The sequence below is a fragment of the Macaca nemestrina genome, chromosome 1 (genome assembly GCF_043159975.1).
Source record: "Macaca nemestrina isolate mMacNem1 chromosome 1, mMacNem.hap1, whole genome shotgun sequence".
Taxonomy (NCBI): Eukaryota; Metazoa; Chordata; class Mammalia; order Primates; family Cercopithecidae; genus Macaca; species Macaca nemestrina.
The window spans coordinates 192,778,122-192,792,494 of NC_092125.1; the positions used below are offsets into that span (position 1 = coordinate 192,778,122).

General features: G+C 45.2%; 1 protein-coding gene and 1 long non-coding RNA gene across 27 annotated transcripts in view; one reads left to right on the forward strand and one right to left on the reverse strand.

Moving 5' to 3' along the window:
• The window catches only part of LOC105494826 (Scm polycomb group protein homolog 1), a 221,688-nt gene that overhangs the window by 201,595 nt on the left and 5,720 nt on the right, over positions 1 to 14,373 (forward strand). For 15 of the 25 annotated variants that reach the window (XM_071095044.1, XM_071095081.1, XM_071095076.1 and 12 more), the window contains 3 exons: positions 747 to 938; positions 9,819 to 9,998; positions 13,271 to 13,336. In XM_071095044.1, the coding sequence (XP_070951145.1) occupies positions 747 to 938; positions 9,819 to 9,998; positions 13,271 to 13,336 (438 nt within the window). Of the gene's footprint in view, positions 1 to 746; positions 939 to 9,818; positions 9,999 to 13,216; positions 13,337 to 14,373 lie in introns of those variants that run through there. The other 10 variants (XM_071095056.1, XM_071095094.1, XM_071095088.1 and 7 more) reach the window with 4 other exon arrangements.
• LOC139362869 (uncharacterized) overlaps positions 1 to 14,373 on the reverse strand; it is a 75,599-nt gene that overhangs the window by 50,681 nt on the left and 10,545 nt on the right. The gene's annotated exons all lie outside the window — the stretch shown is intronic.

Genomic DNA, 14,373 nt, shown 5'->3' on the forward strand with positions numbered 1-14,373 from the left:
CCAGGCTACTCCTTGGTCTCTTCTTTGTTTCTGTGTAGTGGTCTGTAGGAACCTAGGCTAACTGCCTCTCTTTAGCTGCTCTCACCTATACCCTCTCTAGGGTTCTTCTTCTGCCTCAAAATTGGTTCTTGAGAATGACCTATCTCCCCAAATCTCCCAGTCCTTGCTGCCCTCAGGGACAAATACACAGGTCTTTGCTTTGTAAGGATTATGCTGATATATTTTTACAGAAAAAGATGATAGAAAGTAAACTAACACAAAGCATGAAACAGTTCCAAATGTTGCTAAAATTCTAGTGCCCTTATATAGATCGGAAATTGTGTACCCATACCATTGCTGGCTATGGCTATATTCTACTGTTCTGCCCAGCTTCTCTGTTCTTAGGCAGTTCTTGTGAAAATAGCACCCTAAATGAGCCGATTTCCTGGGGGAGGTCCAGCCAAGTGATGGAGCAGACAGAATTATGTTCACAGTTGTTTTCACAGGTTGAAAAAAATCATTCCAGAGCCCAGGGTGCAACAGACCTGGCCTGGCCACTCCCATATTTGCAAGCCCTTTACAGTTGGAGACAAAAATCAAAGCCCTCGAGGGAGGGAGTTAAAGGGAGGGAGGGAGGAAATGTGGGGCACTGATTCCCTTTGTGTAACCAGGTAAGCCTGAGACAAGCAGTGGGCTGTACTCTTCCTGCCCAGCGCTGTACTCCACTGCCAGGCTGACATGCTTGGCCCTGTTTACTCACTCCACAGCCGTGTTTGACCGGGAACAGCATACCCTCAACCTCCCAGCAGTCAACAGCATCACCTACGTCCTCCGCTTCCTGGAGAAACTCTGCCACAACCTTCGTAGTGACAATCTGTTTGGCAACCAGCCCTTTATACAGACTCACTTGTCACTCACTGCCACAGAGTACAGCCACAGCCACGACAGGTACCTACCAGGTAGGAGCTGGGATGGGGCCTGGGCTGAGAGTGGGGTACAGGGCTAGCAGCAGCACCTGCAGGGGCCCAGGCCTTCAGAACTACTGGCCTGGCACCTACTATCCAGAGGTCTGCTTTTCTGTCCCTTACCTTTGCCATATCTGAGACTTTTCAGCCTCCTCTCATCTACTTTTTCTTCAGGATCTTGTTTTCTGTCTCCAGGATCACTCCTATTTCCTCTAGATCCTTATGCCTAGATAAAAGGTGGTTCGCAGTTCCCCTTCTGAGTTTCAGACTGCATGTGGAGCCACCGAGAAGTCACAGAATGTCTCCCAGTGTGAACCTGGCAGCAAAGGCCTAACACAGATCTCCCTTGCCAGCAGGAAGGTTTAGTCTCAGGCTACAGATTGAGAAATGTGCTCCCTGGTGATTGGCCATCTATTCTTTCCTTTGGCACATGGCCCTAACTTCCAGCACTGCCAGTCTAGCAAGTCAATTCAAGTTCCTGCTATTTCTAACTCGGCTGGAAAATAACTTTCTTAGTTAACATACCAGACCCACAATGGGAAAGCAGATGCCACGTGGCCAGATCAGTGACTAAGTACTTCCGAGAGAGATTAAAGATTCAATGGAACTCTCATCTCTCATCTGGAACCCAGGACACAGAACAAGGGAGGGAAGAAAAGCTCAGCCTTAAACATAGCAAGGTAGGTCATTACTGAGAGGGAGGAAAGGCCCTTAAAAAAGCCTTGCAGATTGTGTCCTGAGCAGAGAAATAGAGAGGGGTGCTGTCATTGTGGGCGCTGTGCTGTCTGTTGATGGGAGGGCACAAGTCTGAAAGGTGTCTTTTCCGACCTTCCTCTACACAAACAAGTCTTGTTCCCACACTGCCTTCCCTGGTGTCTTTTCATCACAGTCTTAACAGAATCACCTCCGATAAAAGCACTGCTTCTAGAGAATGTGCCCAGAGAAGTGACTGTTCCCCCATTCCCCTTCCCCCTTTCCCTCATAGATTCTTCTGTACCCAAATCCGTATTGCTTATGTGACTTGCAAGCAGGTCAAAAAGATACCTGAATTTTAAATACTCTTTGTGGGGGCCAGACCATCTGATCCCTGCAGCCATTTCTGTGATCCCCTGGCTGATCCTTTTCTGTGGAGGGAATGTCTCACCTAACCCATGCTAGATTGCTTTCTTTCAGTACCAGAGTCTCTGAGAATAGAAAAAGGCATTTTGACTTGCAGTTAGAATGCTGCACTGGGAGTCTGGACTGGGCATGGTAGAGCTGGTACAGACAAAGGCAAGTTGTTAAAATACCTCCAGTTAGGCATTCAGGAACTCTGATCTACATTTCAGATGTGAAAATTAGGCCTACCTGGGATTCTGAAAGAATGGATGCATGAATGGGGGTAGCATATCCATGAGTGTAGCTGCTAGTTTAAAAAGAGATTTCTCCAAGAAATAGGAACTCCGAATTCTTAAATGGAATGCCATCATTAAGAAGTGAGAGAAATATACTGGTAGCAGCATTCAGAGACTGGCAGGGATGTACCTCATGGGCCTGCAGTCCCAAAAGTGGTTTGGGACTGGGGCATGACCTTTCCTGGGAATTCTGCCCCAATTTACATCTCTCTGATTCAGCCACTAGAAAAGAGGAAGCAAACTTTAGCCAGACTCTTCTTGCCTCACCAACTAAGAGAAACAAAGACCAAGGTATCACATTCTGCCATTGGCTGCTACCTCTCCCTTCCCCATTTTCAGACAGATTGAGCCCACTTTTTGTGTCCTCCTCTGCTCTTAAGCTGTTTCTCATCATGGGTGCTCCACAACTTGTCTGCTCTCACTCTAGTTTCTATTTGCTTCCCTGAAATTAGCCTTTAACTATGCCCAGACAAGCCAGAGCCTTGCCTAAACTTCTAATTCCTCTGTGCTTCTTAGTGTATCCTTTCTGCCTGCCTGCCTGCCTGCCTGCCTACCTTCCTGCCTGCTTGCCTGCCTTACTGACCCTTTGCCCCACCTCTGATCTTATCATTTCCTGTGTTTTTCCGATTAGCTACCCAAACCTCTGCCAAAGAGCTCAATCTGTACAAGAGCTGTCTTTTGCTTTGCCCTTTGGATCTGGTATTTATGACTCCTGCCCTTCTGCCTGGCTACACGCTTCTACTAGACATCCATAGGTACCACCTCTGTTATCTGGGTGCTTACTGGCCCTCTGCCTTTCCTATAGCATTGCCTCCAAACTACCCTACCACTTACAGTCCTGGCCCAACTGACCATGCACTTCCGATATAGCAGGTAGTCAGCCAAAGCTCAGGGAGATTTCATATCCCATTAAGCTTTCCTACCTAAGTTGAGACTATTACTTTTTTCTCCAATATTTTATTTTAAAAATTTCAAACCTACAGAAAAATTACAAAAATAGAACAATAAGCAACCATAAATTCTTTGCCTACCTTTACCACTTAACTTTTTGCAGTATTTACTGTTTCTCCTAACTATATATACACATATAAATATACATACTTGTTGAATACCTGTATATTTAAAATATGTTTTTCATTTACTGAACCATTTGAGAATTAACTGCAGATGAGAGATTTTATCCTTAAATACTTTTGTGTTTATCTCCTAAGAATAAAGAACATAATAGTATTATTATGATTGAGAAATTTAACATAAATAAAAACTAATGAGTCCAGGCATGGTGGCTCACGCCTGTAATCCCAGCACTTTGGGAGGCCAAGGCGGGCAGATCATGAGGTCAGGAGATCAAGACTATCCTGGCTAAAACCCCATCTCTACTAAAAATACAAAAAATTAGCCAGGCGTGGTGGCGGGCACCTGTAGTCCCAGCTACTCGGGAGGCTGAGGCAGGAGAATCGCATGAACCCAGGAGGCGGAGCTTGCAGTGAGCAGCGACTGCGCCACTGCACTCCAGCCTGGGCGACAGAGCGAGACTCCGTCTCAAAAAGAAAAAAAAATTAATGAAATTTAACATTAATAAAATACTACTAGGCCAGGTGCAGTGGCTCATGCCTGTAATCCTGGCACTGTGTGATGCCAAGGTGGGCGGATCACTTGAGGTCAGGAGTTCAAGACCAGCCGGGCCAACATGGTGAAACCCTGTATCTACTAAAAATTCAAAAATTAGCTGGGCGTGGTGGTGCACACCTATAATCCCAGCTACTCGGGAGGCTGAAGCAGGGGAATCGCTTGACCCCAGGAGGCGGAGGTTGCAGTGAGCCAAGAGTGTGCCACTGCACTCCAGCCTGGGCAACAAAGTAAGACTCCATCTCCAAAATAATAATAATAAATAAATAAAATAAAATACTACTAGCTATTATATAGTTATATATATAGTTTATATATGTTAGAATTTCCCCCATTATAGTTATATATGTTAGAGTTTCCCCCAGTTGTCACACTAATGTCCTTTATAGCTGTTTTTTCCTAATCCAAGATTCAATAAAGGATCATCCACTGCATTTAATTCTCCTGTCTCTTTAGTTTCCTTTATCTAGAACAGTTATCCAGCTTTTTTTTTCTTCTATCTTTCACGACATGACATTGGCATTTTGAATAATCCAGGCCAGTTGTTTTACTTTAGGTCATCAAATATTTACAAATACTTACTCTGTGCCCGATTCTATACTAGACTTCAGGGAGACAGAGGTGAGACAGACTCCATCCCTGCACTCAAAGAGCTGAGACAGGGAGAGAGATGTGAACATATATGTGGTCAAAGCAGAGCACAGAGGTACTCTGGCCCAGCAAAGCATGATGAGCAAGGAGTACAGTGAAAGAAGTCAAGGGAGGATTCCTGGGGGAGGCGATGTCAGAGCAGAGTCTCTTCTTCAGAACTATACATGTGGCTGGATCAAGTAAGAGGCTGGTGAAGACTAAGCAAAAGAAGCCCAGCTGGGCACAGTGGTTCACGCCTATAATCCCAGCACTTTAGGAGGCCACGGCAGGTGGATCACCTGAGGTCGGGAGTTCGAGACCAACCTGGCTAACATGGTGAAACCCTGTCTCTACTAATAATACAAAAATTAGCTGGGCGTGGTGGTGCATGCCTGTAATCCCAGCTACTCGGGAGGCTGAGGCAGGAGAATTGCTTGAATCTGGGAGGCAGAGGTTGCAGTGAGCTGAGATTGCACCATTGCACTCCAGCCTGGGTGACAGAGCAAAACTCCATCTCAAAAAAAAATTTTAAAAATATATATTTTTTTATCACTCTAAAAAATAGAGTGGTGAAAAAGATATTGTCCCTACCTTCAGTATTAGGGACAATATGAACATGTATGTGGTCAAAACAGCACAGAGGTACTCTGGCCCAGCAAGGCATGATGAGCCAGGAGTACGGTGAAAGAAGAGGTCAAGGGAATATTCCTGGGGGAGGTGAGGTCAGAGCAGAACTATGCATGTGACTAGATCAAGTAAGTGGCTAGTGAAGACTAAGTAAAAGAGGCCCGGCCAGGTGCAGTGGCTCAGTATGAAGCAGAAGATTGTATTGATTTCACTGGTCCCAGTGACTATTAAGTTTAGCTGTAACTGAAATCTACCCAGCATTAAACTCTGAGTCTGCTGTTTTAGGATTCTTAGGTTCCTCTCTGTTAGAGGAAGTGGTTCATTGCCCACGACAATGGTACCTTGTGCCTTTCTTTCTAGTTGTCATCCCGGTCTTCTGAGTTAGTTATAAACTGCCAGAATCCCAAGATTCACAGTGGTTAAAGCCAAATAAAAACTGAAATATCAGGATGCACCCTGATCCCCACATAGGTTTCCAACCTAGAATTGTCAGAGTTTTGAGATGATGCAAATGCTCATAATTCATTGAAGCACACTGTCTGGCACACGTCCGCTTTTCAGATGGACCTTCTTGGGACCAGAGCTTAAACTTCAAAGTGTCAGGAAGACCTCCAAGGCTCTCCTCATCCAAAAGAGATGCACCCAATACTGTCTGTCTTAATATCCTGTTTCTTTCCTTTGTTATAATTACAATAGTTGCTAATATTTTTAGCTACCTGTATTTTGTCATCTGCCCCACTATAGTAAATATTCCATGAGTATAGGGACAATATCTTTTTCACCATTCTCAGTATCCATCATCCTAACTGTCACATGGTAAGTATTTAATAGTATTTGTTGAAAGAGTAGTAAAGGATGTGGGAAGTGGTTCCAGAGGGACTTTTTTTTTTTTTTTTTTAAACACTGAGAGTAATTTAAGCATGCACAAGGACTGTGCTATGTCTTTGGGTCCTGCGTTGGTGTAAGAATTTTCTTAGATCAACATCTCTAGTTCCTTGGTCACTCAGTTCACACCCATAAAGGGGAAAGCTTGGTTATGAGCATGGAATCTTTGCATCTTGGAAGTGGAAAGTACTCGAGATGATCTAGTATCTAGCCTAACACATGAGGGTGGTCGTCTGACCTCTGCTTAAATATTCCTGATAACAGGTTTTCTCTTATCTTTGGCAATTGATTTTATTGTTGGGCAGTTCTGATTGCTAAAAGGCCCTCCTTTTTTGTTTGTTTGTTTTCGTTTTTGTTTGTTTGAGCTGGACTTTCACTCTCGTTGCCCAGGCTGGAGTGCAATGGCACAATCTCAGCTCACCGCAACCTCCACCTCCCAGGTTCAAGCAATTCTCCTACCTCAGCCTCCTCAGTAGCTGGGATTACAGGCATGTGCCACCATACCTGGCTAATTTTGTATTTTTAGTAGAGACGGGGTTTCTCCATGTTGGTCAGGCTGATCTCGAACTCCCGACCCCAGGTGATCCACCCGCCTCAGCCTCCCAAAGTGCTGGGATTACAGGCATGAGCCACCGTGCCCAGCCAAAATGCCCTCCTTTTTAAGCTGAAATTTGCCTTCTTACAACTCCTGCCCCCATTCCACTGTCTGTATTCCAAAAGAGCAAATCTACCTCCAATCCTCTTCTTTTCCCATGACTGCCCACAGGGTGTTTCTCTCCCTTGACTTTTCTCCAGACGATGCCTTCCCAGGGCCTTTCCCCTTTGCCATGATCTTGAGGTTCCTCACCACCACTCTGCTCATCCTCCACCAGGAACTCTAATTGTTAAGGTCAGCTTTGCAATGTGATACTCTGAGAAGAGCTGCTTCTCACTGAAAATACATGCATAAGGGCTAGGTCCTTATCCATCTGTTTACCTCTGCATGTACCATAACTAGTATAGTGGCTGTCACACACACAAAGGGTGCTCAACAAATGTTTGTTTGATCCCAGTTGCTCCCATATCTCCAGCATATCAATAGTAAATTTTACACTGACCCTAGGAAGTTTAAGCATTTTTCATCTCCATTTTATAGATGGGCAAAGGAATCCTATAAAAAGGCAGTGATCATTGACTAATCAAGTCTTCCAGCCCCAGTCTTTGATACCTGGGCCAGTGGTTTCAAAGTCTCTTTTGTTTTACCAGTAGAACTCCTTTTTTTTTTTTTTTTTTTTAAAAAGTTTTTGGCAAAGGTAAAATTGTGTATGAATTTTGTACACACTCCAGTGCATAAAAATTAAAACCAGAGAAGCTGGGATGAGGCCCATAGCTCTACTTACTTGGCCTCCCTGTGGAGGGCCCACAGGGCTCTGTAGAGCACAGTTTGAAAGTATTGCAGTCTTCAGGCCGGCTGCAGTTCCTCACACCTATAATCCCAACACTTTGGGAGACCAAGGTGGGCAGATCACTTGAAGCCAGGAGTTCAAGACCTGCCTGGCCAACATGGCGAAATCCCATCTCTGCTAAAAATACCAAAAAAAAAAAAAAAAAAAAATCAGTGGGGCGTGATGGCACGCACCTGTAGTCCCAACTACCTGGGAGGCTGAGGCACAAGAATTGCCTGAACGCAGGATGTGGAGGTTGCAGTGGAGTGCAGTGAGATTGTGCCACTGCATTCCAGTCTGGGTGATAGAGTGAGACTCTGTCTCAAAAAAAAAAAAAAAAGTATTTGCAATCTTCTATCCTGGCACTGTCCTACCAAAGAGAGCCTCGTTTGATCAGCCTTGTGAGGACTAGGACCTCCCAGAGCTTTGGAGCATGATGCTTTCAGTATATCTCATTAGGATAAGATTTCATGACTTGCCATCAGTCCAGATTTTCAGACCCTTCAACTCAGAATCTGCGTCTCAGTGTTCTTAGCATTGCTGAAAGGAAGAGACACTGAATGGTTTGCATCAGCACCTGGTAAGCCCCTGGCTTTGTCATCATAATTATTCTTCACATCTGTTAGCTCATGTGAGGCAGACAATACTATCCCCAGTCTTAGCTGAATAAAATGAGAACTAGAAGGATGAGGTTACCCTGCTGATAAATGCAGAAATTGGATGAAATATTTTTCTTGAACTATCACAGACAGCTTAGATTTGCCACTTCAACTCCGAATGAAATACAAAATAACAATTTTTCACATTCATAAAGTTCATCCGTTTCTATTTTCTCATTTGATGTTCTCAGCATGATGGGGGATGATTTTTCCCCATTTTACACATGAAGAAACTGGTGCTTAGAGAAGACAAGCTACTTGTCTAGAATCACATACCTAGTGAAAGGCAGGAGCCCAGGTGTAGAACCCAGGTCTCCTATATCCTGGATTGGATTCCCATTCATGTCTCAAAATGGGACGCTGCTAGTCATTTATCCTGGAAAATAGGAATCAGAACCCTTATCTGCAGAAAGGAGGTGGGATATGGCTTAGGTATTATGGACCCTCAAAGACTTATCTTTTCAGAACCGCTTCTAGAAAAGGGTTTCAACAATTAGCCTCCTTGATATAAAGGCAAATAGCTGTCTAATCCTAGATTTTACTTTGAGCTTATAGTTGCCAAGCAATTTTAGGTAAGTATTAGAAAGCAGTCCTTAAATCCTAAACCATCTTAACATTGAGGACTTACGGTGTGCCAGACAGTGTGCTCAAAGTTAGTGTTCGTCAGAGGCTCCGAACGAATTCCAAGCATTATCTAAACACTTGATGTCTTTGAAAAATGATAAAGGACAGTGTTATGCTCCAGTACTCAAGACACCCTCCACAAGCAGAGAATGCTGTGGGCTGGGCTGAGGAACTGATCTGGTTTGGGTAGAACCCAATCATGAGGAGTGTGCTTCGGGTTCTTTGTATAGTGATAGGGTGTTGCCGCCTGGTATTGGGCCATGGGACTGGGTAGAGAAACAGCAGGGTAAGATTCCCTTTACAAGGAAAGACTTTCATAGCCATTCTTTTCTGATATTCACAAACTCCTTGGAAGAAAGGGACTTCCCATGTTGTAGATGAGGAGACTAAGATTCTCCGAGAAGCACTCTGCTGAATGGCAGAGCCAGATTATACTCCAATTCTGATCTCTATGCCCAAGCTCACCACTCATCAACCGCAGATTCCTTGAAGTGTTTCTGTAGAATAGGGCAGATACAAAATGAGAGATGGAACATAGGAGCAGATTCTTTGCAAACAAGCCTTTAACCAAGCATCAAGAAGCATTTCTGACATGTCCTGCTGGTTGAGCAGAGGGTCACCTTTTAAAGTACCCTCATCTAAGCAAATGTATCCCAGCTCTAGCATGTTGTGTCTAAGGCAGTCTCTTCCATCCTAGAATAGCTCCATTTGTTTAAGATGTTCCTTATCCAGAAAAAGCATAGGGCATCTAGACCAGAAAAAGCCTCAAAGACCATCTAGTCTAAGAGAAAGAATTTCTAAAGAGACTGAAGTCCAGAGAGTGACACTGAGCTTGAATAAGGTCACCTCATGAGAGCCACAACCATGACTGGTACACAGGCCTCCTGAGTCCCTGCCTAGGGCTTTCTCTTTTGCTGTTGCTTGCTCTACTCAAACAGGTACCTGGGAGCCAGCACTCTGGCAGTCCTTCTAAGCTCTAACTCTGGTTTTCCTGTTTTTCAGGTGAAACCTTTGTCCTGGGGAATAGTCTGGCCCGGTCCTTGGAACCACACTCAGACTCAATGGACTCTGCCTCTAATCCCACCAACTTTGTCAGCACCTCCCAAAGGCACCGGCCCTTGCTTCCATCCTGTGGCCTCCCACCAAGCACTGCCTCAGCTGTGCGCAGGCTATGCTCCAGGGGTAAGCTTACCAGAGTCCTGGCCCTCCGTCCCTCCCTCACTCTTTCCTTCACTTCCTTCCTGAGCTCTGGGAGGCCAGATAGGACCTAGTTCTGTTGCCCTCTGCCTGGTGGTGGGACTAGGGGCTGGACTTACTCTTGTGCCTGACCTTGCACCTGGGAGGTAATTGGAGCTCCAGGATTGGCTTGAGTATAACAGAAACTAAGAGCCAAAGACCTAGACCCAAAAGGAGCAGGGAAGGATTCATTCATTCATTCATCCATTAACTATTTATTTGAACTCCATCTGTGTTTGGCATGGGGAAGCAAAAATCAGTCACTTTTTGTCTTCAAGGTATTATGGGGAGACAGACACTATAAAACAATGTCTTGAGTGCAGTGACAGAGATATGCTTTGGGTAATATGAAAATTACAAGGAGGAATACCTAACCCAAGCTTGGTGTTCAAGGGACACTTTCTTGAGGAAGGGATGCTTTGCCTGAGACTGTATAAATGGCCATATCAGGGCTGGTAGAGGAGGGAGAGCTTTCCAGGAAGAGGGGCAACATGAATAAGGGCAAAAGAATAAGAAATAGCACCGATTATACTAGGAACTGCATGCAATTTGGAATTGCTCAACCATAAAGTATAATACTGAGACTCAAAGAGAAAAGCCTGGAAAGGTCAAGGCATATATCATAAAAGACCTTAAATGGGCTTTTAATTAGAGGCAAGACAGGTTTGTGTTTTGAATAGATTATTGACTACTGTGTTGAGCATGAATTTGAGGAGGGACAAGACTAGAGAAACCTAAACAAGTTAGGAGGTTACTCGAGTGGGCCAGATCTGAAGTGACAAAGGCCTGGTTTAGGTCAGAGACCGAAGGTTTAGAGAAGAGAATGGATTTGAAAGCTGTTCACAAGGTAAATTTAATCAGATTTGAGGATTTAATCAGATGTGAGGAAGAAGGGAGTGAGGACTGTCTCCCAGGTTTCTAGATGTGGTGGCCAGATAGATGGTGGTACCATCCACTGAGAGAGGGAACCCACCATAGAAGAGAAGGAAGGTCGGGGAGCCCATGGTCATGTAGATGACATCTAACAGGCAGTGACTATGCAGATCCAATCCTCAAGGAAGAGTGCTGGGCTGAAGTTAAATATTTAGGAGTCACCAGTGTATAAACAGTAGTTGAAATTTTAGGGTGAATGATACTCACTTCTCAGAAGTATGCAGTGAATGAAAATAACAGTTAACCAAAGATGAAGTCCTGGGAACCAACAAAGCTTAGGAGGTAAGAACAGGAAGGCAGGCCCACCAAGGAGAAAAAGGAATATTCAAAGTGAGAAAAATCTGATATTGTGGTGGCCAGGACTACAGAGTGTATTTGAAGGAAAGCACAGCATAACAAAGTTCTGGCAAAAAAAGGGACTGAGAAACATCTATTGGATTCCACCATTGTGGGTAATTGGTGGATCTTAGCGAAAGCAGCCTTGGTGCTGTGGTGGAGGGGTGAAGGCAGATTGCATTGGGGACTTTGATGAGAAAAAAAGGCTGGTGATGAGTCAGACTCTAAGTCAAAGAAGATCTTTCAGAATGGGAGCCCTTCAAGCACGTATGTCAGCAGACAGCTTGCACCTTCCAAAAAGCAACAATTAAGAATATAGGAGGCCGGGCGCGGTGGCTCAAGCCTGTAATCCCAGCACTTTGGGAGGCCGAGACGGGCGGATCACGAGGTCAGGAGATCGAGACCATCCTGGCTAACACAGTGAAACCCCGTCTCTACTAAAAATACAAAAACTTAGCCGGGCGAGGCGGCAGGCGCCTGTAGTCCCAGCTACTCGGGAGGCTGAGGCAGGAGAATGGCGTGAACCCGGGAGGCGGAGCTTGCAGTGAGCTGAGATCCAGCCACTGCACTCCAGCCTGGGTGACAGAGCGAGACTCCGTCTCAAAAAAAAAAAAAAAAAAAAAAAAAGAATATAGGAAAGAGGAGAAAGTAAGGCCTCAGGAGTGGTGGGATCAAGGGCAGAGGCATCAGTCTTAAGCCAAAAGGAGGCATACTCTCTCTCAGAGAGGAGGGAAGATTGAGTGTGTCCATCCGTGAATAGAGAAAGGCCTGGTTAGGGAACGGGTTATGAGGGCTGATAGACTGGACTGGTCTTAAAGAAGATGGGGAAAAATGGACCAAAGAAAAGGGGATGATTTGCAGGAAACCTCAGGGCCTAACTATGCTTGGAGACTAGTTGGCCAGTTTGCAAAAGCCATGGTTTTCTTCTGTGGTTCTTAGCAACCTAGTAGATATGGGATGAGAAAAGACAGCTTGAGAATTAAGGGGTTTTTTTGCTGAGCTAGTAGAGCAAGAGCTGGGAGGAAGGGGGGAGAGTATGTAAAGAAATCAGGAATCAGGAAGAGCAGTTTAAAAATCATCGACCACTAGATCTGGGAAGGCAGTCAGGGTGGGAAGGATACAAGGCTAAATTAGGATAGGGAAAATAGAAAGTTTGACATGCCAAAGAACTTTGTGATATAATGGTTATAGTGGACATAAGTCCCAAGAGAGCTGGAAAGATGGAAGGTTGGGGTCAGAGAACAGAATGCTTAAAATTCTGAAGTGGATTTGTTCCAAGGGATTGCAAGGACCAGACAGTGGTGTTGGCAGTAGGTATTTGGAGTAGAGTGGAGGTGAGAGTCACTGGAGGCATGGTAGCTGAATGGATTGCCTCCAAGGATTAGAGCAGGAGTTGGGGTGGAACAGTGGGTAGTGAGCTAAGTAACAAAAAGTCTTCATTTACCAAGGGGTAGAAATCCAGATATCTATGAGTAACAGTGAGAAGGAAGAGCCAATGGTTGGGTACATGTTTGGCCTCTGAAGAATATGAGCTTTCACAGGAGGATGGTCTAGAAGCAGCAGTGGGGAGCCAGGAGAGTGTAACTTCCACACCCTGATTCCAGCCTCCTCCAGCCCAGGGACACATGAGCGAGGTGTGAAAGTATAGGAAGACTCCATTAGCAAAGCCTGCAATGAAAAAAAGTCACCTCAGGGGAGAGAGAGCTTTCAGGAAGGCTGAGTCATGGGAAGAAGCCTGTGATGCCCCTCCCCCTCCCCTAACCCCAGCAGGGCAGCAAAATGGAATCTAAAGGGGTCTCAAGTAGAGGCAGAGCTGAGGGCTGATTCTAGCCTCGGCTCCCTTGCCTTGAGACTTGGGTCAGTCATCTCACCTCTCAGGTCTTCCTCATATGCAGAATGTTCCTCATGTGCAAACTGGAGATGGTGACACCAACCTGGTCTTTCCACAGGAGTGTTAAAAGGATCAAATGAAAGAAGGGATATGGAATCATTTTGGAAACTAAATCGTTCCCCAGGTATGAGGGGAGTTACTGTTATTTTTATCTTCCCCAAGGCCCTGTTTCTGAGAAGAGTACTTTGTGATAGGCTGCCCTCCTGGCACTGGCCTCAGATGGTACTGTTGTTCCCTAGGCATCTCCTCTCTTCCTTGGAAACACACCATGAGTCTGTCTGCCAGGTCATTGTATAAATCTCTTTGCAGCCTGATGGTCTTCATAAGGCTATGAAAAGATTCATTCGGCTGGCCCTAGAATTGTCTTAAAGAATTTGGATGTTGAGTCTGTTTCCTCTCTTACTGCATTAACCAGGATGATTAGGCATGAGCTTGTTAGTTGGCCTCTTGTGGATGTGCTTCACCTTCCTTAGTCATGCTCAGACTGAGACAACAAGCCCTCCCTGAAGAGTAAGTGCCAGCTGTACACGTTGAGGGGCGATGGGGAGAGCTTTGCCATAGGCTGTCTGCAGAGGGAATAGGAAAAGACAGGGCAAGTCACTTCCTCTCTCTCTTCACTGAATGTCCTCCCCTCTGAACTAAAGATGGTGATGATGCCTCCTTCAAGGGCTATTTTAAAGGTCAAATGAGTTGATAATGGTGGGGGTTCTTTATAATTTATAGAATATTGTTCATATATCAGGTCACTTTTTGCCACTGCCACCCTGGTAGTTCATGCCACAGTGGTCTCTTGCCTGGATTGTCATAATGGCCTTTTTTTTTTTTTTTTTTAATAGTGTCTCTCACTCTGTCACCCAGTGGAGTACAGTGGCTCAATCATGGCTCATTGCAGCCTCAACCTCCTGGGCTCAAGCGATCTTCCTCTCAAGCTACCTTCCAAGTAGCTGGGACTACAGGCATGCACCACCACACCCAGCTAAGTTTTTGCAGAGACAGAGTTTTGCCATGTTGCCCAGTCTGGTCTCAAACTCCCGGGCTCAAGCAGTCTGCCTGCCTCAGCCTCCCAGAGTGCTGGGATTATAGGCATGAGCCACTGTGCCTGGCCTAATAGCCTCCTCCTTCTTTATTTTATTTTATTTTTTTTGAGACAGAGTCTCATTG